The sequence below is a fragment of the Gymnodraco acuticeps genome, unplaced genomic scaffold (genome assembly GCF_902827175.1).
Source record: "Gymnodraco acuticeps unplaced genomic scaffold, fGymAcu1.1, whole genome shotgun sequence".
Classification (NCBI taxonomy): Eukaryota; Metazoa; Chordata; class Actinopteri; order Perciformes; family Bathydraconidae; genus Gymnodraco; species Gymnodraco acuticeps.
The window spans coordinates 2,733,821-2,757,276 of record NW_022989800.1 but is presented as its reverse complement, the minus strand read 5'-3'; the positions used below and the strand labels follow the sequence as shown (position 1 = coordinate 2,757,276).

Genomic DNA, 23,456 nt, shown 5'->3' with positions numbered 1-23,456 from the left:
CTCACTGGCTATATAATTCATTATTTAAATGGTATTGTTGTGCGACACCTTTGGATTTAAAGACGTGTCCTGAAACAGCATTCAGCTTACTTCTTATGTCTGGCTTAGTTTTCAATAGTAAGATTAATGTCTCTGTCTGAGATCAGCTGCTCCTTTCCTTTTCCCTCAGAGCCCAGCTGAGTCATAACAGAACATTTTTGCTGCCTTATTCCTAATCGGGTGTGGACAGCTAAAATGTCTGGTATGTTTTGTGCTTTTATGTAATATCAAAATAGGCACATCATTCCTTTTTTTGATGATTGTTTTGCACTTAATCCCACTCATTCAACTGGGATAAGCCCGCTGTCTCTAAAACAAAGTGGCTGAAGCTGTGATGTTTTGCTATCTCTGACAAAAAGTATCAACATTTTTTTACTTGAAGGCAAATGCCGGGTAAAAGCTACATTCCTAGTTATATCACATTTATTTTTAATTAAAAGACAAATAAAGCCAATCAAAATTTACATTCTTATTTTCACTTTCTTCAGAATGAGGAGTCCAATTATCAACATAATTGTGTTTTCAAGATATAACATCATATAATGAGTAAAACATATAATTAACAATTACTGCATTCATTTAAATTATGTAATAGTTTAGTATATTCAAATATTTTTATTTTTGTATGTAGGCCTACGGTACCTGTGCCTTTTTGATGACGGGACAGATCACGTGTCATTGTTTAGAGCAGGAAACTGTCGGTTACATCTTGAACTGCACACAGCAGCTGGGACACCTCACTCATTGATGTGTCTTTGCTTTTACTCTCCCCATCATGACAGCGGGAAGGGCTGCTTTCAAAGTGGAAAGGGAATTGTATTAGCATTATGCTTATAAGTGAAATAAACACATTCGATAAGCATCCAGCTGCTGCCGCTAGCTCGCTTGGTGGCTAGCTCCCGTAGCTCACCAGCCTGAGGGGGACGAGCTAACCGTGGCTAGCCAGTCGCTCTCTGGCTAGCTACAGTCAACCTCCAGGACGTGGAAGTTCATTATTACCAGTACCTGGCTGCGAAGACAGATAGTTATCTGTGTTTGTGGCACATAAAGGGATAACATGGAGCTATTCCAAGCCAAAGACGACTACATTCTCCAGAGCGGGGACCGTGCTCTGTGGTGCAGCCGAAAAGACGGGACCATGACGGTCAGACCTGGTACGTACTGATGACAGCTTTCTGTACCGCAGCCGCAACCTGACACTAACACTCCACTTTATGAATATTAGAGTAAAGTAATGTCATATACTTCTTATCCTGTATGATAAGTGAGTCTAAACACCTCATTGGGTTAGTCTCATCTCCTGATCGTTATTGGCACTCACTAATCTCTGATATAAACGTTATCATTAAATTGGTCTCATTTATCCAGCTGCGTCAAACATAACAATTCGATTATTTTCAAAGATAAGATAGATATGCGCCGTTTCTAAGTCTTGAAACCATCGTCTAAGCTTTCATCCCCGGAGTGGCAACACCCCAAACAGATTTCAAAGTTCTTGCTCTGCTCCTTATCTTCAATTCTTCTCTTGACCAAACAGACATAGTACAGGGATGTAAGGAGGGCAAGATAACCTCATTTGAGCTTTCATGATATACTTGATTCATGATAGCTTAGTCAATGTACTATTCTAATCTGGTGTATTATCAGCAAACTATAATGTCATTCTAATGTTTCAAGTAGTGCAAACTATACAGGTACAGGCATGTTAAGTGTTTGAAGCAGCTCCTGGCATTACACAATAGTGCGTAACAGATTACTGATGCTGTGGCTCACAACTTTCATAAAGAATTTGTCATGATTTCCTTTTTGTATGAAAGATTGTGGGAACTGTTGAAAGAACTACTGAACTAAAAGAGAAGTTTCATTAGTCACCAGAAGGCAGTCCTGTGTGTCGGTGGAAGTGGGATGGCTGTGCAGCCACCCTGAACAGGGTTTTAGTTGCACCACTGTTTCATTATTTAATTGGAAAAAGGGTTTCCACTCCACTCCCAAGCACAGGATGAAGTTGTGGTATCATTCTTATATTATGGTTTCCACAGGCAGTTCCTCTGTCCATGAATGTTTCTGAATGGTGGAACAGGAAGAGTCATTGTCTGACGCTGCCTACAGTTCATGATCTCCACCCGTAGCCACACCTCTCATACTTCTCCACTATTTATGTTTAATCCGTCACCAATGCTAAGCATTCCAGGTTCTCCTTCTGGTCACTAAGTTTGTGGAGACAAAATGGAGATATACAAAAAACATAGACAGAATAACAGACCTACATGATTCATACAGATTAAATAAGATTCCACTATCTATCTATTACAGCATTCACCCCAGCTGCAATTGAAGAACAAGTCTTTAACTTTTTTGAGTGGTTAAAATACATTTGCATTATAACAGGAAGTCGCCTAACCTCAACTCTTTCTAGGCACTTTCTGTTTGGTTAGTGTGAATATTCAGCTGTTTGTGAAAGGAAATGTGCTGCTTTAATCTTAAAATAACTTGAGACTCCAATAAACTAAGTGGCCTACATTGCCCTGTTCTTGTTTGTGTAAGTATTTAACCTGGCTGCCTATCTGGTCTGAAGCATATTTTGCTGAGCTGGCTTTGCTACACCACTGATCTGTTTAATTTTCATGTTTCTGTCTCAGCAACCGACCTGTTGTTAGCCTGGAATCCAGTCTGTTTGGGCTTGGTAGAAGGTGTCATTGGAAAGATACAGCTTCACACAGGTAAGTGGAGAGTGAAAAAAACATTTCACCATTTCACCTTTATCTGCTTTTTGCTTTTTCACCCGTATTTCCTGTATATCTGTGCGCAGAGGATGGTCCAAATCAAATCATTCAGTCTTAGATCTTCTCTTCCTCAAAAGAGAAGGTGTTAAAGTATTTTGAAATGTGTGTACTTCTGAAGATGTCATGGTAATTATTCCACTTCAGATTTTGTATGGCCTCTGTCTGCCTCAGGGTAAGAACATTAAACATTATACCCTTCACAAGAAAATATATAATCAAAGTTATTTTAGTTATTGAAATGGATGAACATGGTTTGTATATTTATTTACCACGGGTCCATATTACAAAATCTGCAGCTAATTGCTGGTGTTCAGCTGCTTTTTTCACACCTCAAAATGTGAGGAATTCTGCACCCCTGACGCAACTCCCCCTTCTTTTTTCTCTCATGTTGGCAGACCTTCCTCTTGGCCTCGTATTAATCCGCCAGAAAGCCCTGGTGGGCACCCTTCCAGGCAACCACAAAGTCTACAAGATCACAAAGATAGCAGTCATTCCTCTGTCTGATGAAGAGCCCCAGGAGCTGGAGCTGGAGGTGTGTACACCAACACCGTAATGAGACAAGAGGATCAGTGTCCATGTACTTGTGCTCTAATTATTGCACTCAGCCCTTTTGGCAATCACTTAAATGGTGCTTGTGAGATGACTGAATTGCTTTTCATTATTTAATATCCAAAATGTCCCAAAATACCCTGTATGCATCACCGTATGATTAATCTCTGATGTTAGTTGTAGTTTTTTTTATTTTCACCCACACATTCAGAGTAAAATCACTGCAATAGAGCTCAAAGAAAGTGGAATATTACTAAAATGTCAGTCTTTCAGGGAAACTTCATGGATGGTGAGACAGAGAATTATTTTCAAGTGAGTAAATACGGAGAAGGATGATTGTTCCCGGATAGGCTTTTAGGCCCCGTCTTGTGATTTCCTCCCTGTTTTGCCTAGAAATACTATAGCTCAAGTAGCTTTTAGATTGTTTACTGTGTTGGTTCAGGAGAAATAGAAATATAGAATACTGGTTTTTTTGGACGTTTGTTGAAATGTTTATTTTTTGTTCAAAGGTGGTTTTAAATGATAACAACCTCACCAGATTGACTTTATCTTTCGTAATATCCCTGATATCTGTATTTAATTGCATACATTGGATGGAATATCCTCTTTTTTAGCTTTGCAAGAAACATCACTTTGGAATCGACAAACCAGAGAAGCTGGCCCCGTCTCCCGATGACTCAAAGTTCTTGATGAAAACCTTCAGCCAAATCAAATCGAATGTGGCTGTGCCCATCAAGAAAAAGGTATTTATATTGTTGTACACTTAAGTACAAATGTATTCCATTATCCTCAAGCCTACACACTACTTTCTCAATATTTCATGCTTTTAATGGCCTTGAATTTCTCTTGGGATTTTACTTTCTTTGGTTTTTCAACTTCCCGCTCTTTTCTATCCACACACCCAATCCAGTATGCCCCTGCCTTCCAGGTCAAGGAAAACAAAGAGAAGGAACGTCTGGAGAGGCGGCTGCTGGATGAGCTCTACAAGGTATTCATGGACTCTGACTCCTTCTACTACAGCGAGACCTACGACCTGACGAACACCGTGCAGCGCCAGGGAGACTCGGAGAAGTCCAGCCTACCCCTATGGAAACAGGTGTGGACACGTCTTGCAGCTCATATGCATACCTCCAAAACTGTTACATCTGATTGACAGTTGTATTCTTTCTTTGGGAAAGGTGGATGACCGTTTCTTCTGGAATAAACACATGATCCAAGACATTATTGACCTCAAGGTAAATTATTCCTCCATAGAGAAGTATTGTGTCACAGTTGTTGTTTGTTTCTCTCATGTTAGATTTAAAAAAAAATCCCTTCGCCCCTACATTCTTTACATTTGTCGGCTCAAAGAGCATAGCTGGTCCTGCTGTGTTAGTGTTGCAGTTGTATATTTACCAGAGCTTTATCAGAAGAGTATGAAAATACTCTGTGAATATAAGTGCTAACAGTTATGCAAAATACACAGATGTAATATTCAAATATACGTGGTATGCAAAGTGCTTCCTTACCAAACTCTCAAACAGCATTTTTATTATCTTGTCCTGATGTTGCTTTTCACTTTTGCGTACTCCAGGTGCCAGATGTGGACTTTTGGGTGATTCCAATCATCCAGGGCTTTGTACAGGTGGAGGAACTGGTGGTGAACTACAACGAGACCTCTGATGAGGAGAGGAGCAGCCCTGAGACGCCACCTCAGGATATCACCTGTGTCGATGACATCCATCCCCGCTTCACCGTGGGTCTTATCTCCAGACGCAGCCGTCACCGCGCAGGTAGAGCTACAGTTTCTGATTGTTCGGCCTACTAGTCTAGTTGCCAGCATTCTGAACACAGAAATGTTGAGGACCCCATGTTTTATGTAAAAAAACTGTATAGTTCGAGTCCCCAGCACATATAAACTGTTGCATGCTAACTTGCATATGCATATATATGCATATGACATTTTCATGATCAAAAACTGCAGTTTTACCAGAAAGTGTTTAATGGTAAACATGGAGTACAAGTATGGCCACTTTCCGGTTAAAACTCCCAATTTGGATCCTTAGAATTTAAGAAATTGATTCAGCATCCTCATAGCCCTCAAAAACATTCCAAAATTGTCAAAATCGGCCAATGCATTTTTTTAACTATTGTCTGCATTGGCTATAACGCGATGTAATGCTTATTCTATAACACATAGGTGTGAGCAAGCTCTCTGATTGGTCAATAGGCGTGTTTGATTCCACGATCAAACAACGATCAAATAGAACGTGCCTTTTCACAACAAGTCAGTATCCCTCCGCGTCTGAGAAAAACAGTATACCGTTGGGCCGAAAAGCAAACTGCCTGCAGTTTGCTTTTCAAACTGGAACAAGAAAGCAGCGGAGAAGTAAGGGGGCAGAAACCCTCATTTTTACACAGCGGTCCAGACATAGACATCAAACGGCAAAACATATTCAGTGTGCAGTTCCTTTGGCATTAGGGCAGGGATATCTAGATACTTTCCAAGGTTTGACATCATTAATTGTGCTACTTTTAAAGCAAGCAACGTTGTTTTCAAATCTGTAATCAAAAAGGTCCGTAAAAACACTATCGACCAATCAGATTGCTTGATTTGACTTGTCAGTTTTATAAATATATTTAAATTTCTTCCGTTACGAAACAAACTTACAAAGCATAAGATGGAAACATTTAAGACCTCCGGGGGGGTCTTACTATGGAGGAGTGGATTGAGCAGTGCCTATCTCCAGAAAAAAAAGCACATAAACGACGACATGCAGAGCTACGTGAAGAGCAGGTAGACCAACTGGAGAAGTACCACCATTCAAAAGCTTTCTGATGCGGGTCTTGAAACAAAGCAGAGAAATGATGACCGTTAGTGGCCACAGGTACGAAAGCTCTCTCCAGAGCTACTGAAAGCCCAATCTCGGGGACCGGAGAAAGTGCGATAATATATTATTTACTATAATTATATTTTATCAATAACTGTAAGCGGGGTAGCAGGAGTGTTTGATCAGCTATCGTTACCATAGGAACTACTTTCTAGGAACTACTTTCTGACGGAGATGAACTCAAGCAGAAAGCGTAGGTTTGGGAGCAAATTAGACCACATTATGACATTATTTTACGATATTGTTGATTACAATGATAGTTTGTGTAATAGAATCGCAATCATACACTTGAGGCCGTTCTTGAACGTCATTATTGGTACTCCAGTACAGGCTGCTTGCTTAATTGCTTAATTAACCCACTTTATGCTAATTGTGCAAATTGTCCAACATATACAGGTTAGCATCCGGGAGTTTCTAAGTGCTGAGGACCTTTACTAATCATTTCTAACATAGAACGTCGGGGTACTCAGCAGTTCCTGGTTCACAATATGAGCTGGCAACTAGGCGAGGAAGCTCATGCGTGAACTGTGATTCACCCCAAATATATGGCTTGTGTCAAGTCATTAGGATTGATTGTTCCCACATCTATTTAGAGTTTCTTTCACAAGAATGAATCTTGTCAAGTGATGCATAATCTGTGTTCTAAATAGTCTGACCAGTGTTCATGCATTCTTCTTTCCCAAAGGGATGCGGTACAAGCGCAGAGGAGTGGATACCGATGGCCATGTGGCTAACTATGTGGAGACGGAGCAGCTGATCCACGTGCACAGCCACACTCTGTCCTTTGTGCAGAGTCGTGGCTCCGTGCCCGTCTTCTGGAGCCAGGCGGGGTACCGCTACAATCCCCGGCCCCGCTTAGAGAAAGGTCAGCAGAACTACTTTATCTTGATTACAGTTCTATAGAGGGCGTGTCTCAGGTGCTTTGTGTAATATTGTATTGTAAGCTTTTTGAAAACATTCTTTATAGTTGTATCTTTTTATAAGAAGACATTTTAATCCTTACTAGGGCTGCACAATTTATATATTTTAGTCATCACAATATTTTCTATATTGCACTTAAGTTAGTTAAAAAAAAAACACACTGCAAACATAATCACACTATTGATGTGATTATTTTATTGTTCAATTTGTTGAATAATAGAATGTTGGAAATGATTTCCATTTATGTTTTTGATTCAAAAAGAAATGTTTTGTGTAGCAGTAAAGCGAAAGCAATGCCACACTGAGTCTGTTTATTCAACACTGTTGTCGTGCCCTATTCAGTACCAGAGTTCTCTTTGGGATTTAACACCTCTAGTATATTCGAGCTGTGTCTTACAAATGAACAAATATAATTATCTTGTCAGTCATCCATTTTTGCTTTTTCTTGTCTGTGAAATAATGTTTCGGCTGCGATTTGGAGAAAACGGTGGTTCTTTCTCCTAAGTTAAATTAATGCACACGTTTGCAAATTAGATCAGTTTACGTTTCAGTCAGATTCAGTAACGTTGAAATGATTTGTATGCATGTTTTGTTTGATTTTTCAGGAGAGAAGGAGACCATGTCCTACTTTGCTTCTCACTTTGACGAACAGCTTAAACTCTACAAGAAGCAGGTGGGTTTGCTTTGCCAGAGTGTGTGTGCGTGGGTATGTGCATAAGATATTTGTTGACTACTAGGATGCATCAGTCTTGTGTGAGAGATGCCTTTTTAAAAATGTATCGGCAATGTTACTCTTTCAGATGTGAGATACTATGTGCTTCATGTCTAGCATACCGAACACAATTGTTGTCCTTCCTTAAAGGTTCAGCATCTCATTGTTCGCGTACAGTACACAGGGCTGAATGACCACATTCTTTATCATCTTCTTCAGGTCATCATTAACTTGGTGGATCAAGGTGGACGGGAGAAGATAATCGGCGACTCATTTCTGAAGCAAGTCCTGCTTTACAACAACCCGAACCTCACATATGTTTCGTTTGACTTTCACGAGCACTGGTAAGAGAAACACTTCCCTCAGCAGTATAAAGTGAGTGTAGTTGTCCTTTTTGAAACCACATTGTATTTACTTCCCCTTTATTCTTTTTATATCCTGTGTTTCAGCCGAGGTATGAAGTTTGAAAATGTGCAAGTACTGACCGATGCGATCTCTGATATCATCACAGACATGAAGTGGGCCTGGTAAGTGTTTTGTCAGTGTTTTTGTAATTTTCAGAGTAATGCTGATATCATGAACTCTTGCTTATATTTCTCTATTGATTTGTTTTGTAAGAGAACTATAATAGGCTGCTAATATTTGGTTAAAGATTGTAACTTTATGATTGCATCCTGTTATAAATGTATCTTCCTCCATCAGGGTGGATCAGGCCGGAGTCATCTGTCAGCAGGAGGGCATCTTTAGAGTCAACTGTATGGACTGCCTGGACAGGACCAACGTGGTGCAGGCTGCTTTCGCTCGGGCCGTTATGGAACAACAGGTCAGAATTATCCTTGTCTGGCCAAAAAAAAACCTATATTTATAGCTTCTGTTATAGCTTGAAGGTGCTGCTTATTAAATATAATGTACTATTATACTTTACTTTAAAGGGGACCTATCATGCAAAATGCACTTTTGTACATCTTTTATACATGAATATGTGTCCCCGGTGTGTCAGGGAACTCACCAAGTGTCAGAAAACACAACCCTCTCTCTTTTCCTCCATACCCAAATCTCTAAAAACGGGGCTGCAACGGATCTGATACAAACTGATCCACATTTGAAAATTCTCTGACGTCAGAAACAAGGAGCTCCGCCTATATGGGCAACTCTCCACCTATCAGGGGAATGGGGGGTTGCCGTGGCATGGTAACAGCATGGTAGCAGCATGGTAGCAGCATGGTAACATGACACTCGTGCCTCGCCCCCCTGCAAAGGAGCTGTGGTCAGCTGCAGCTCATTTGCCACAGAATCAGCCCTTGTGAAGACAGGGCTGGAAAGAGCAAATAGAGCAAAATGAGGCATGGCTAAAATGCATGATCTGTTTGGTATTTTGAAAAAAAAACTTCACAGACATGTTTTGTATAGGTATGGCCCTACAATATATTATTCAAATATGGCATGATAGGTCCACTTTAAGACTGAAACTTGCAGTGTTCTTTATAAAGCGTGTTCCAAGCGGATTCAATGTAAATGCTCCAAGTCATTGTCCCGGGAACCCATTAAGAATGTAAAGAATGGCAATAATTACATATTATTTTAAAATATATTATTTCATTTATTACTATTGTTTTCAGAGTAACTACACATTTAACTCTGTTGAATATTATGCATTTTTAAACAATGATAATATAGAACAATCAACATCTATTGTCTAAAACTGGGACTACAAAGCACTTCACCAGCCTGATTCAGCAGACTGACTTGGCAGCATGAGTCCTTGTCTGTTTGTTTGTTGGCCTTTTACTTGTTGTTTGTAGAACAGATTACTGACATCTGCATACATTTGCTCATCAGATCAGACACACTGATGGCAGATCTTGGATGCTTGTAGAGCAAGATAGCGGAACAGATCCCTAGTGCTCATCGACACAACCATAGTTTGTACACCCATAATCAGTTTTAGCTTTCTAGAATTCCAGCAACTGCACCATATTCATCTCAGATTACATTTAATGGGAAGACACGAGTGTAAATTGATCTGTTTAATATGTAGCTAAATATAGGCTGACATTTCCCCTGGCTGATGCAGTGGTAGCTGAAATGGATGCGTCACCATGTGCTCAAACCGACAGCATCCCTAATGTGTCTCATCCTCCTGCAGCTGAAGAAACTGGGTGTGATGCCTCCGGAGCAGCCTCTGCCTCTCAAATGCTACAAGATTTATCAGATCATGTGGGCCAATAACGGAGACACTATCAGCAGACAGTACGCAGGCACAGCAGCGCTCAAGGTAACAGCATTGTCTTGGCACACGCATACACTTTGCCTAAAGAAACAGCAATGAAGTGAGATATTTTTTGACACAGTCAGTTAAGTGAATTGTTTAAGCTATTGAGGGATAAGCTTTCTCTGAAAGAAGACTCATAAATCAACAGAGCATATTGTAATTTAGTAGATTAAACAAATCAGAGTCACAAATATGGACTGAGCTGTTTGGATTTATAAGGATAGTTTGGATGTTTTAACACAGACGGGTGTGCTGACAGGAAAGCAAAGCAATGTTATACCTTATAAACTCCTTATTTAGAATATTTTCACCTCAACTTCTAACAGTCCTTTCCATTGAAGACCTGAAGCCTTAATCTTCCATTTGTGCCATCTTCAAAGCCACCAAATCCTATTGATAAAACCAGTGATTTTAGCTCACAGAACCCAGGAGATGCTAGTCTAACCCCCAAAACACACCAGGAGCGTCTGCGTCGCGTTACGGCCGCGCCGCGGCGGTCGTAAGGATCGCGGCCACTCTAGTCAATGGGTGCTATTACACCACACGCGCCGCGTTACGGCTCAGACGCGTCCCAGAAGCCGCTCGGCGCAGCGCTTCTCTAAAATTAGGATGAATCCTATTTTTGCCGCGGCGCAGCCGTAAGGTAAACTCCTCCCCCCATCCCCCCGTAGTCTTTCAAGTAGGAGAATACATGCCAGCGTTCTCCTCCGGTTTACAGGCACTGTAAATGATATATATAGAATAATTATGATGATGAATGCATATTTTTTTTTACCACTAAAATACAGCAACACATCTTTGATTCATGTCGTTTATAACTGGAATATTACAATTATTATTAACTGTGTCTGTAGTCTACAACACAACAAAATAGGAAATAACAACAATAAACACGATTTAAACAGACACAAACATAAACCATTTAACTACGTATAGCCTACTTACTTGTAGAAGTACAAATGTCCAGGATATATTCAAAAATCAACAACAACTGCGAGGCTGCACACACGACGCTCCGCTTCCGCAACGTTTTGAAACGCGTCTGGTGTGTGTTGTCGCAGGAGGAGGTCGCAGCGTGGCGCAGCCGCAACGTAACGCGGCGCAGACGCTCCTGGTGTGTTTTGGGGGTAATGCTGCCTTGAACGATTAGTTAGTTTATGTTATTGCGTGATTTTGGAGTCATTAAGGTTTAAAACGGATTAACCAAATAACACAAACAAACAGATCAATGCATCAGTAGACCAGCAACCCCCCCTGATCTGTGAGGTAACATTAGCCGCTTTCACACCAAGTACTTTGCCGTACTTAGTGCCCAGCACGGAACTAAGTACAGATCGCGTTCACACCGGAATAAGTTCCCTGAGGGAAGATTACGCAAATGAAGCCGCTGACGTCACTTCTTCTTCTTCTTCTGCTTTGGGTTTACTGGCAGGCCGCAAACCACTTCACGGCGTATACTGCCACCCGAAGTCCCCGGCCGGAAGTCCCCGGAGTTGGGGACTGGCTTCAGTAGAAGCTGCGGGGACTCCCAGCAGCTTCTACTGAAGCCTTCCGAGTAAATCGCCAGAACGCCGACACCTCCTCATCTCCACCGCTCCCATGTTTTCTTTTGTGTTGCCATAAGTTATTCTCTCTCCGTTGGTGCTCGGGGCTAATGATGCTAATGCCAGCAAATACAATGGCGGCTTCACAAAACTTTTCAGTGTTTTAAGGGGCGTGGTTTGCAATCCACCCAATTGAAATTGGTACTTTTTTCTCCCCAGGATAGTACCATATATCTATGGATAGTACCACCTCTCTAGCAGGGACTGAACATGGGGGTAAAAGGTCTCGGAACTAAGTTCTCTTTTTGGTGTGAACGCAAAACTCCAGGCACTAACGGAACTAAACGGGAAAGTGTGAACGCGCTTATTACAGTTTTTTCAATGGAATCTGGTGGCTTTGAAGAAAAAATACAAAACAACTTAGTACCTGATAAAACCCCCCCTCTGTATGATCTGTTTTCAGGGAGACTTCACCAGGACGGGGGAGAGGAGACTGGCTGGTGTGATGAAGGATGGCGTGAACTCAGCCAATCGCTACTATCTGAACCGCTTCAGGGATGCTTACAGACAATCCGTAATCGGTATGAAAAAAAACACACAAATGATATAATATATATTATAATATAACTATATTTGAATCCATGTTGTCCCAAGACTCTTCTATATCCTCTGGCTGTCCCTGCAGACCTAATGATGGGCCTGCCAGTGACGGAGGACCTGTACTCCATCTTCAGTAAAGAGAAGGAGCATGAAGAGAAGGAGATCGAGAGCCAGAGGGGAGCACAGGAGCAGGTCGGCCTCCTGCTGCAGACCTACATGCAGCTGCTGCTGCCTGACGATGAGAAGTTTCACGGAGGCTGGGCCCTCATCAATTGTGACATGAGGTTAGTAGCTAGCTGTCCTGTCTTTTTCTGTCTATTTATAATGTGTTTTCAGTATTTTCTGACGGGCTCTCTTCACGTTTTCTCATTACCCACCAGCCTTGTTGATGCAAACAGCAAAGACGTTGACGTGCTGCTGCTTCTGTCTGACAAAGCCTATTACATTGCTTAGTAAGTCTGACATTAAATTCACCAAAATGTTTCCTTACAGATATTCCTATAGATTAATACATGTTTGCATCTTTTTTCTTGTAGCTACGATGAAGAAGCAGATAAAGTCAACCAATACCAGCGCCTCAATTTAGAGGGATTGGAAAAGATCGAAATCGGTAAGAAGTTACACTCAAAGCAGAAGTGAAGGTTCTTCGTGTTCACTCTCTCTCTGAGTCACCCAACACTTCCCAAAAGTGTGCTTAACAGTTTCTCACTAACCTTTCGGCAGTATCTCCGCTCATGATTCACGCAAGGAAATTCATGCAATAAAAAATGAAGTTACAAGTTGTGTTTTCTTTTTTTGCAGGTCCAGAGCCTACTCTGTTTGGGAAGCCCAAGTTCTGCTGCATGCGTTTGCATTACAGGAGCGAAGAGACCAGTGGATACTTCCACACGCTGAGAGCAGCCACACGAAACCCTGAGGATGATGGGAAAGGTAGGATGTCATTTTAAAAGTGATTTAAACACCCAGAGAAGCAAACTTTTTGGATTGTAAATTGTAAATACTGTTTGAGACTGACTTTGTGACATGTTTTCAGACACATTACAATGCATAGCAGAGATGCTTCGCATAACTAAAGGGACCACAGGGCTGGACATGCTGGTGGTTGAAAAGAAGCTGGAGAGGTGAGTACTCATTTTCATTGATCATTTTCAACCATGTGCTGCACTTTTAAAAGTCTGCTATGATGTTAACATATCTGCGTCATACAAATGTAATTAATTAAAATATCACAATGACCAAATCATTCAATAACGATTTAACCCCTGTAAATCATGCTTTTAACATACACTGAACAAAAATATAAATGCAACACTTTTGTTTTTGCTCCCATTTTTCATGAGATGAACTCAAAGATCTAAAACATTTTCTATATACACAAAATAACAATTTCTCTCAAATATTGTTCAAAAATTTGAAAACATCTGTGATAGTGAGCACTTCTCCTTTGCCGAGATAATGCATCCCACCTCACAGGTGTGGCATATCAAGATGCTGATTAGACAACATGATTATTGCACAGGTGTGCCTTAGGCTGGCCACAATAAAAGGCCACTCTGAAACGTGCATTTTTGCTTTATTGGGGGGGTCCGAAAACCAGTCAGTATCTGGTGTGACCACCATTTGCCTCACGCAGTGCAACACATCTCCTTCGCATAGAGGATGGATTATCTCGGCAAAGGAAAAGTGCTCACTATCACAGATTTTTTCAGATTTGTGAACAATATTTGAGAGAAATGGTTATTTTGTGTATTTAGAAAATGTTTTAGATCTTTGAGTTCATCTCATGAAAAATGGGAGCAAAAACAAAAGTGTTGCATTTATATTTTTGTTCAGTGTAAGTTGCAACTCATCATCAGTTCAGTGTAATATCACCGTTTTTCAATGAGGAAAAATATCAAAAGAATTAAAATAATTCCAGTTAGAATTCCATTAATTTTGATGCATGTTTTATGCGGGGTGAGATTTAAAAAAGCAACAACAACCTCTTCTTACCTTTTTTTTATAGGACACATTTGAACCTATTTCAGTCCCGGTCATGACTGCCAATTATTCTTTCAGTTTCACAATGTTTACCCATAGCAGTTTGTTTACATAACTGTTTTATAAATGTGGGGTCTTTTAATTAAAAGAGACACTGAAGAGATAGAGCATTTAGTGTTGACTTAAACTAGGGGGATTTATTTCTCCAGTCTGTGATATGTCATTCATTAGTAACAACATAGATTTGAAATGCATTCCATCAAACACATAAAAACACAATGTTTGGAAACAAGGAAAATAGCATGTTTTTTTAGCCCCATCGTGCAAACATTACTAAATGTCCAGTGTGCGAAAAAGTACACGTCGCACCGTCCGGGACGTGTTATTTACAATATCGGACAAGTAGATCTTTCAATTGATTTGTCCGGTGGACAAGTGACGTTTTTCGCCCTGATTTATTGACAAATTATTGATAAATTCAGTTTACAAAAGGCAGAACTCATTCGCAAATTGTACGTGTCCGCCATTGTTCGTTTAGAAATGTTAGTTTCGGTTCTGCTTGTCGATTCCTAAGGAAATGCATCTCGCCACTTTCTGTACAGTTAGACCGGGATTAATAAGAGTTGTGAGGACAGGGGGCGGAGGCCGAGCCCCGCGGACCGCAGCTCTCTCTCTCTATGCTCCGTATCAGCTGATCGCTGCATCTCAGTCAGTCAGTCAGTCAATCAGTCGTGAGCAAAGTCAGCGTTTAGCTCCTACAGTATGTTGTTAATATTGACCGCCATTTCCTTTATGAAGTAAAGCAGCCTCCCTGTCTGTGTCCTCGCGCTGTCCTCACATCCCCGGACCCCTAGACGCGGAGGAGCACAGGGATGTCAGTATTGTTTATGAAGCAGGGTATAGAAAGTACATTATTGAAATTAAAATACTATTTATTTACTTTTACAAACAGTGAGCAGCTGGGCAGCTGCAGCATGTGTATTGCAGGACATGTGTAAGCGTGCAAGCGTCTTTGAGTTGTAGAAAAGCGCTAGGCCCATAAATATAATGTATTATTATTAGGCCAATGTGTTGGACATGTGTGGTTGGACTCTGTCTCACAGGCAGTTTGCAGTGTAACATCAGAGGAGACTGGGCCAATTGTACATTCTCAAACTGCACCACTTAGAACTAACTAAACAATGCAGAGATTATTTTTATATAATTGTATTCAATAACCGTAAGAAATTAAACAGTATGAAGTGATTTGTAAATAGGAATACAGATTTGACTTAATGTTTTCATAAATATATTTTTCTCCCAGTTTGTCATGGGACTTATTTTTACCCTCTCAAAGAACCGGAATCGAGAACCGAAAATAACCGGAATTGAAAAGCAGAACCGGAATCGTTAAAATCCAAACGATACCCAACCCTTTGTGTGATGCAGTAAAATCTTACCGCTCACTTACGTTAGCGGTGTCGTAAAAACCGTGGGAAAATGTAAAATACGATGGCCAAGAAGAAGATTCCAGTGGCCCCAATTTTTGTCCATTCTGGACAAGTGAAAAATGTATTCGGACAAGTAAATTGCCAAACTCACTTGTCCATGGACAAGTACTCTCTAAAAACTTTTTCTCACACTGATGTCTTAATGTGTTTGAAAATAATATAACTACAATTTTGAAGCCAAGGCTCTTGGGGGCGGTGGTGGCGAAGTCGATAGGGACTTGGCAACTGGAAGGTCACCAGTTCAAGTCCCGGCAAGACCAAGTGCTACCGAGGTGTCCCTGAGCAAGGCACCGTTCCCCACACTGCTCCCCGGGCGCCGTTCAAAATGGCAGCACACTGCTCCTAACACTAGGATGAGTCAAATACAGAGAAACAATTTCCCCACGAGGGATTAATAAAAGTCCATCTTAGATCAGGGGTGCCCAACCTGTTTTTAACCAACAGCTACTTTTAAAGTTGCTAGTCTGCCGAGATCTACCAGTCCAAATAGAGGGGAGCTATATGCCATACATTTTTGCATACATTCACAGTAAATATTTATTCAGTATGATAGCTGTCTAACAGAAGTTAAATTCATTTCTCACTTATTCTGACAATGTACTTAACCCCAAATAAAAGAACCCAATAAAAAGAGTTGTTAAATAATAGTGAAGTCACGTTGTAATAACAATAACGAGTTTTTTTTTTTTAGCTTTGCCAAAAGCCACTGTGTCAAGTGTACCCGGTCTCAGTACCGACCGGGCAGGGGGACGGATCAGGTAGTGACAGTCACTACCCGATCCGTCCCCCTGCCCGGTCGGTACTGCGCATGTGCGAGATGCTCCGCCATATTGGACAACTCCGGACGGCAACCCAAGATGGACACTTGACACAGTGGCTTTTAGCAAAGCTCAAAAAGAGAACTCGAGAGAGATGAGTTATTTTTATTACAACGTGACTTCACTATTATTTAACAACTCTTTTTATTGGGTTATTTTATTTGGGGTTAAGTACATTGTCAGAATAAGTGAGGAATGAATTTAATTTCTGTTCGACAGCCATATGCCATACATGTTTGCATACATTCACAGTAAATATTTATTCAGTATGATAGCTGTCTAACAGAAGTTAAATTAGTGACTGCAGGCTGCTACGTGTTAACCACACACACCTCTACACACACCTCTACACACATCTCTACACACATCAAACTGCCTGATTACTCCCCCTTTTATTAGTTTTATGACGGAGATGTCCAGTCACCAAGGCGCATGATGTGTGTGTACTCAGCTCAGCTCTGTGTGTTCGGTGTGTTTGTGTCTGTCCGACACCGGCATTTGTTTTCAAATGACCATGAACAGTAATTTACACACATCTGGCTAACTCCATAGGTAGCCTATATGCGGGTGTTTCCAAAATAAATTAGTTTAATCTTAATCTCGATGTAGTGCTAAATGCTGTCGGACGTGCACCAGAACGAACGTAACTATCATATCTTCTGTAAACAAATGCCAGTGATACACACACACACACACACACACACAGGCGACTGGACATCTCCTTCATAATGCGCCTTCTCCTCGTTTTCACAGCATTCACTGGATTATCCGTAAATCATACAAACAAAACCAAAACGTTGATTTATCTGTTTTCCCGTTTTGGTTTAAAAACTGAATAACGTCGTTTTTTTGGTTTTCCGTTTTTCCGAAAAACCAAAAAACGACACCGGTTCTTTTTTAAACGTTGTTAATATGTTTTGGATGCATATTGTTCTAGTATTTGTTCAGGCTGTTACATACAATTAGCCTCTGTTGCTGCTGGTGGTGAGTAAATATTCAAATCAGTTAAAATTGACAACCGGTCTGCGACTTTTTTGTATCTGCCGGTCCTTGGCACAATAAAGGTGGCGCCGCCGCCAGGGATTTTGGGCCCCATGAAAAGATATCACATTGGGCCCCACCACTAGGCCCAGGCCACGCCAACCAAGCACAATTGCTGTAACCACACCTCCAGAACCCAACCGACTCATTTATACTTTAAATAACTCTACCGGCTTGCATCTATCTTGTAGTCCAATACTAACTGCACAATATTTACTGACACTGAGCGGTGAAAATATAACACTGTGCAGACTGCAAATTCTACTGCAGTATAATTCACTATTTGATATAACACTAACATTCCTGACAATAGACCTCAATAGTCATCTTTTATGGTGTACATGCCTTTTTAATAAAAAATTTGAATGGAACATTCAAAAATCTAAATAAATATACATGACCTCTTAAATTAAAATAAAGTGAACATTAACAGTAACACCAATATTATCATTTATAAAATGCTATAACAAAAGAAATAACATAAGCACCAGATTTTTTTAATTAAATATACATACCAACTACAAAATAAGCGGGTATTAAAGTGTAAACGGACAACAAAACGGATATGGAAATGAAAAGGCCTATCACCTATTCTCAGTCTTTTTCTCATCATGCATCTTGTGTGTAGTGATCCAATACCGTTACCATAGCCTTGCCCTTTAACAGTTATTACTGGTTATTATTGGGGGCGGTTTTGGCGCAGTGGTTAGAGCGTTGGTCATCAGATCAACGGGCGTTGGTGAACTCCAGTTCGAATCCCGCCTCGGCCGCCACTGCGTCAGGCCGTTGTGTCCTTGGGCAAGACACTTTACCCGCTTTTGGGTAATGTCCGCAGTAATGACTCTTACATGTCTAATATGTGTAATGTGTACTTGTAAAGCGCTTTGAGCACCTGTAAAAGCGCTCTAATAAAAAAATGTAATGCATTATTATTATTATTACGATCAGCCTTACTCACCAAGAGCCCAGCGCCTAACCTTCTTACAGGCAAAGTCACTGATCAAGTCCTTGAAGTCCAGCTTTCTAGCCAACTGGCTTTCAATAGACAGCATGGCAAGACTGCAAAGCCTTATGGGGGACAGGGCTGCGGAGCCTAAAGATGGATCTGTGGGTCCTGGCACCAGGGGGAGGGACAACTGATTTAGTATGAATAGCTGCTAAAAATGTAACTGCATTTATTAAATGTCAGCTAAAAGAGGAGTGAAATTAAAAACCTCAGCATTTTTTGTGAAGATATTAACAGTACTTAATGTCAGCAAAACATTACAATTATTATTTACAATGGACTAAGCTTAGCTAACGGACTAATTTCCACCACTCATAGACCACACCCACCTCTTCTTTTGAAAAACTGGGTGACATACTGTTTTCTTTCTCTCCTTTCTTTTCTTTTTTGAAAGCCTGACTTTGTTAGTAGTAGCCTCCTCACATGCTCATTCTCTGCTGCTAGGAAGAGCGGTGCCGCGCAGTGTTTGAAGGCAGGACCAAACCATTACATGTAAATAGAGGGGGGTGTACAGAGGCTTTGGATAATTAACTTTTGGAAGAAAATAAGTGAAATGAATCGTAAGTTTAGTGATTACATTATCAATATAACGTTATATTAATGTTAATTATTGATGATTGATGAAAAGTTACTTACATTTTTTTTCTTAATGTTCTAAAAATGTTTGGGGCCCCTGTCAGTCACGGGCCCTTAGAATCGTCCTAACTTTTCACCCCCTTACGGCGCCCCTGCCCACTCACTGTCCACCAGCCACCACCCCCCCCGATACATGGGGTCACGCCAATCACAAAGCTTTGATGCGTTCAAGTGCTCAAGATTATGTTATAGGACATTAACGGTAAAACAGAATATTGTTGTTCTATTTTTAGACACATCTCGCGATCGACTGGGAATCTCAGTCGATCGCGATCGACTGGTTGGGCATCTAGATGTAATGCCTGATATAATACAATACAAGATTGTATGCTGTATTGGCCGAATATTCAAAAATGTGGTTTTACTAGGTTTCAATGGCTTCATTTTTGTTCTAGCTGTCTTTCTTTCAGCTACACAGTTAATTATTGACTGATTATAAAAGACCCACATGCTGGCCATCAAAGCACAACTCTTACTTTGTTATGTTTCTGTGTTCCAGGCGGCAGAGTAAACCTCATGAAGATATAATGGGCATCCAGAGCAAACCTGCTGACCAGGTGACGGGCAGCTCTGGTCTGGCTCAGGGCAAAAGTTTCCTCCTCAACAAATTCTCCTCCCTCAACCAGAAAGTCAAACAGACCAAGACAAACGTAAACATTGGCCCCTTCAAGCCCCTCGGTAGGCTGGGAAACTTCTCTAAACCCGATGTTAAAGTAAATTTCCTGAAACCAACTATGCATGTCAACCTGTGGAAGTCAGACAGCAGCTTGGAGACATCGGATAACAACCCCGCAGCAGCCCTGAAAGACATGGCTGACGGCCACTCTGAAATCTCCGACGACTCTGACTCCTATAATTCCGACACAGAGCTCCCGTGTTCTGGCTCTTTAGAAAACGTGGACTATGTTCTGCCCAGCTGCGGCATTGTAGCATCGCACCCCCGACTGGGCAGCCGCTCGCAGTCTATCGGCAGCGTGGAGCTAAATGTCCCCTCTGTTATCAGGGTCACTGGCTGCGACGGGAAGCAGGAGAGCCCCTCTCAAGACAGCGATGACAAGTCCCCAGGGGACGCCTCGGTGGCAGAAGAAGCCATTCTGATCGACTTTGGTACTCCCATTGATGCCTACTGCCACCAGTTTGTCCAGGATGCACAGACCAAACCTGTGGAGGTGTTTGGAGAGGTCCCACCAGCTGCCGTCCTCACGGTGCCTGTGCAGAATAAGACCCTAGCAGACTCTGAGAAGCAGCCCAGCTCCGAACCGCCGGCCCCGGAGGAGCCCCAGCTCCCAAGGCCCTCCAAGCTAGATGTCGACTCCACTACCTCCAGCGCCAACCTCCTCTCCGTCCAGAAGCCCAGCTCCGCAGCCTCAGGAGGCTCTCAGAGGAGCCTGTGTTCCCAGATGGAGGGCAGCCTCTGCCCCTCACCCGCAGACAGCAACGGCAGCCGAGTAGTCTCCCCCTTTGCCAAGATCAAGAGCTCCATGGTCCAGGTGGCCAGCCTCACCCAGGCGGGACTCACCCAGGGCATCAACTTTGCCGTGGCGAAGGTCCAGAAAAGCCCGGAGCCAGATACTGTCAACGAAGCCCAAGAGAACGAGCTGAAGGCAATGTTTACACAGTGCCAGACCAGGATCATTCAGATCTAGTGCTTTCCTTCTAGCAGGATGTTGTAGTCGTGTAGAAGCCTCCTGTATGGTAGCAGTAACAAAAGCTTGCACTTAGCGTCACTACTCGGCCAAGAAATGCGCTGTTGAATTTGCCCTTTAGTTAATCCTGCCTGTGTTGATGACTATTGTACAGAATTTAGAAATATAAACCACGGCCTAACATGACAGTGACCATGTTTACATGCACATACTTATGGATTCCTTACTCTTAAGAGAGCACCGATTGTCTTGTCTAGCTTTTTCATCTAATGACGGTTAGCTCATATCCATTTTTGCCACGCAACATGCGCAATGTCAGGAGTTATGATTCCCATGTTCCAATTTTATAGAACATTTGATATAAATAAGTGTATGTACATCCAAATACTATATAAATCTAGAAATAGCGCTGCCGATTAAGTAAATAGTTTGTGAATTTTCCTATCAAATTGCAAGGAAATTATTATCATGCTCAACTTAAGACATAAATAACACGTTTTTAAGATATTTTAAACCGTACGTCCAAAGTGGTATGCAGAGTATTTTTGTGCATGTAAACATGACACTAAAGTAATTATACCCACAGTGCTTGCATGTGAGGTTAAGGCTAACTGATTTTAACGAGGCAGGTTGACAGTAGCTGTACGTTGAAAGACCAATCTGACTTTATCTTATACTGTACGTCACCCTGTATGTGCAGGTCACTTATCGGCGTTTGTGATATAGACCTCGTAATAACCTTCGATTTGTAACATGTTGTTGTAGAACCCGACCAAAAATCTTTTGGGATTTTCCTCAAAGGACAATTGTGTGTTAACGCTCCTTTGCATAGCTGTCAGAAAGTAGCCAGACGACATACTGTACGTAGTTCTCCTATGTAAAATCAATGTTGTCACGTGTAACTTAGAGGATATACCTTTCTAGAAATCATGACTATGTTGATATGTACAGTGAGTATCGTATCTGTTCCCTGAGTAGAGCCTTCCTTTAAAGCGTTTTTGTATTGATGGTAGGGTGGCATCTTAACGTGTTCAAAGAGGTATGAGAATTATATTTTGAAAGGAACGCCCAGCACTGTCCATGCTGACCCTGAATAACCAGAAAACTGCTGATTGGAAATTGATTTTGATAGATCCGATAATGGTTGTACTTTATGAGGGATTGTTTGAGTCCTCGGCCAGCGTTGTACATTGACGTCGCATGTCAGGAGAGTAGCATATAGTAGATATATATGCAATTGCACCCATCCAATTATTCGAAACACTGACGCTTTATGCACTCCCTAAACTGAAATCTTATTTGCCTTAACAGGGAATTGAAGTGGGATTATGTATATCAGGTATTTATGGCAAAATCTACCTTTTTTTAAAGTCCATTCTTTACATGTTACATTGTCGTACTGTATAAAAAAAAAATCATGTTCAGGGTTTTGTCATCAAGCTTTATCTAGGGATATTTCATCCACGGGCACAATCGTTCTCCATGGAAATGAGCGGGTTTTTGGACATGTAAAGCAGTGGGTTGGAGTGTGTATGCTGCTGGTATTTGGGAGTCCTAGTTATATTTATATGCTATAAAGCCGTAAACATTGTTATACTGTACATGTCGTTCCGTTAACCTCAAATAGAGAGGTTTCACCCGTTACTGTCCTCCTCCACCACCTCATCACGCTGCTGTGTATATCCGTGTCTATCTATGATAAATAATATTAAGATTTGCTTCAAGATGAAATATCCCAAGATAAACGGTCGCACGTTTCATATTTTTGTGTTATATTTGCGTGTTTTCTTCAGTTGGCTTGCTCGCCAGCAAATACTTGTATATTTGATTGACTATAATTATGGTCAGGGACATTATATAGTTATGACCTGCTGATAGAGTGTGGTGCTGCCAAAGCTTTAGGGTGGAATGCAAAGTTTGAATGCAGAGGTTGGAAGGTGTTTTTCTTTTTTTAATATTAACTGCAGGACATTGGAGCAGTTCTCAAGCAGAGCAGAAACGTATTTCTGTCCCAAACTTGCTGTGTTGCTAAAAGGAACAATAATCCTCAACATTCCCGATATAGACCACAATGCAACAGTGTTGGTGTCTGGTTTTATATGCAACAGATGGCATAGCTCTATGATCCTATATTTGCTGGGTGAGATTTCTCTCCTTTCCGTTTTGTTTTTACACCAAGTGCTTTGCAACACCTCTTGATTTTTTTGTCTGTGGTTGACCTCCCCTCTTAATAGGACCCCTGACCATGAAAAAAAAACATGTGACTAGAGGTCTTAAAGCATTTGATTTGCACTGTTTTAGCACATTTTCTAGCATTAGTACCATATCATCTGAATGTCCGTACTCATTACTTTCCTCTTTACCAACTGACTGTTGTTTTCCACGGTGTACTGAGATTGTATTGTATATTAAAGTATCCTATTTATTCTTATCCTCTTTGTGTGTGTTACTTGATAACAAAATATCAATTTGTTTAGGAAGATATTCCATTGGAATAAAAAGCGTTGCATGGACAGTAAGTCTCCAGCATATCAAATCCATCTTTATAA

The 23,456-nt window shown here is 41.2% G+C and overlaps 1 protein-coding gene across 4 annotated transcripts; it reads left to right on the top strand.

Moving 5' to 3' along the window:
* The first annotated feature begins 735 nt into the window (after positions 1 to 735).
* Positions 736 to 23,338, top strand: inpp5f (inositol polyphosphate-5-phosphatase F). 4 transcript variants are annotated; one of them, XM_034225771.1, is made up of 21 exons: positions 736 to 1,193; positions 2,679 to 2,759; positions 3,218 to 3,354; positions 3,645 to 3,683; positions 3,986 to 4,114; positions 4,300 to 4,467; positions 4,550 to 4,606; positions 4,945 to 5,143; positions 6,927 to 7,106; positions 7,768 to 7,835; positions 8,094 to 8,218; positions 8,324 to 8,401; positions 8,577 to 8,697; positions 10,021 to 10,149; positions 12,154 to 12,271; positions 12,376 to 12,574; positions 12,671 to 12,742; positions 12,827 to 12,900; positions 13,092 to 13,220; positions 13,324 to 13,411; positions 19,761 to 23,338. In XM_034225771.1, the coding sequence occupies exons 1-21, from the start codon at positions 1,097 to 1,099 to the stop codon at positions 20,905 to 20,907; spliced, it is 3,435 nt and encodes a 1,144-aa protein (XP_034081662.1). In that variant the 5' UTR covers positions 736 to 1,096; the 3' UTR covers positions 20,908 to 23,338. The 4 variants fall into 4 exon arrangements, with proteins under 4 accessions (XP_034081662.1, XP_034081656.1, XP_034081673.1 ...); XM_034225765.1 differs by having other exon boundaries at positions 4,282 to 4,467; XM_034225782.1 differs by lacking the exon at positions 3,645 to 3,683.
* The last annotated feature ends 118 nt before the right edge of the window (positions 23,339 to 23,456 follow it).

What these genes read in the sequence shown, in the direction of transcription:
- inpp5f (XM_034225765.1), top strand. Translation starts at nt 1,097, where the DNA reads ATGGAGCTATTCCAAGCCAAAGACGACTACATTCTCCAGAGCGGGGAC. An exon ending in TTTGACTTTCACGAGCACTG is followed by an intron (nt 8,219 to 8,323) that starts GTAAGAGAAACA and finishes CCTGTGTTTCAG; the next exon opens with CCGAGGTATGAAGTTTGAAA. An exon ending in CCCTGAGGATGATGGGAAAG is followed by an intron (nt 13,221 to 13,323) that starts GTAGGATGTCAT and finishes ACATGTTTTCAG; the next exon opens with ACACATTACAATGCATAGCA.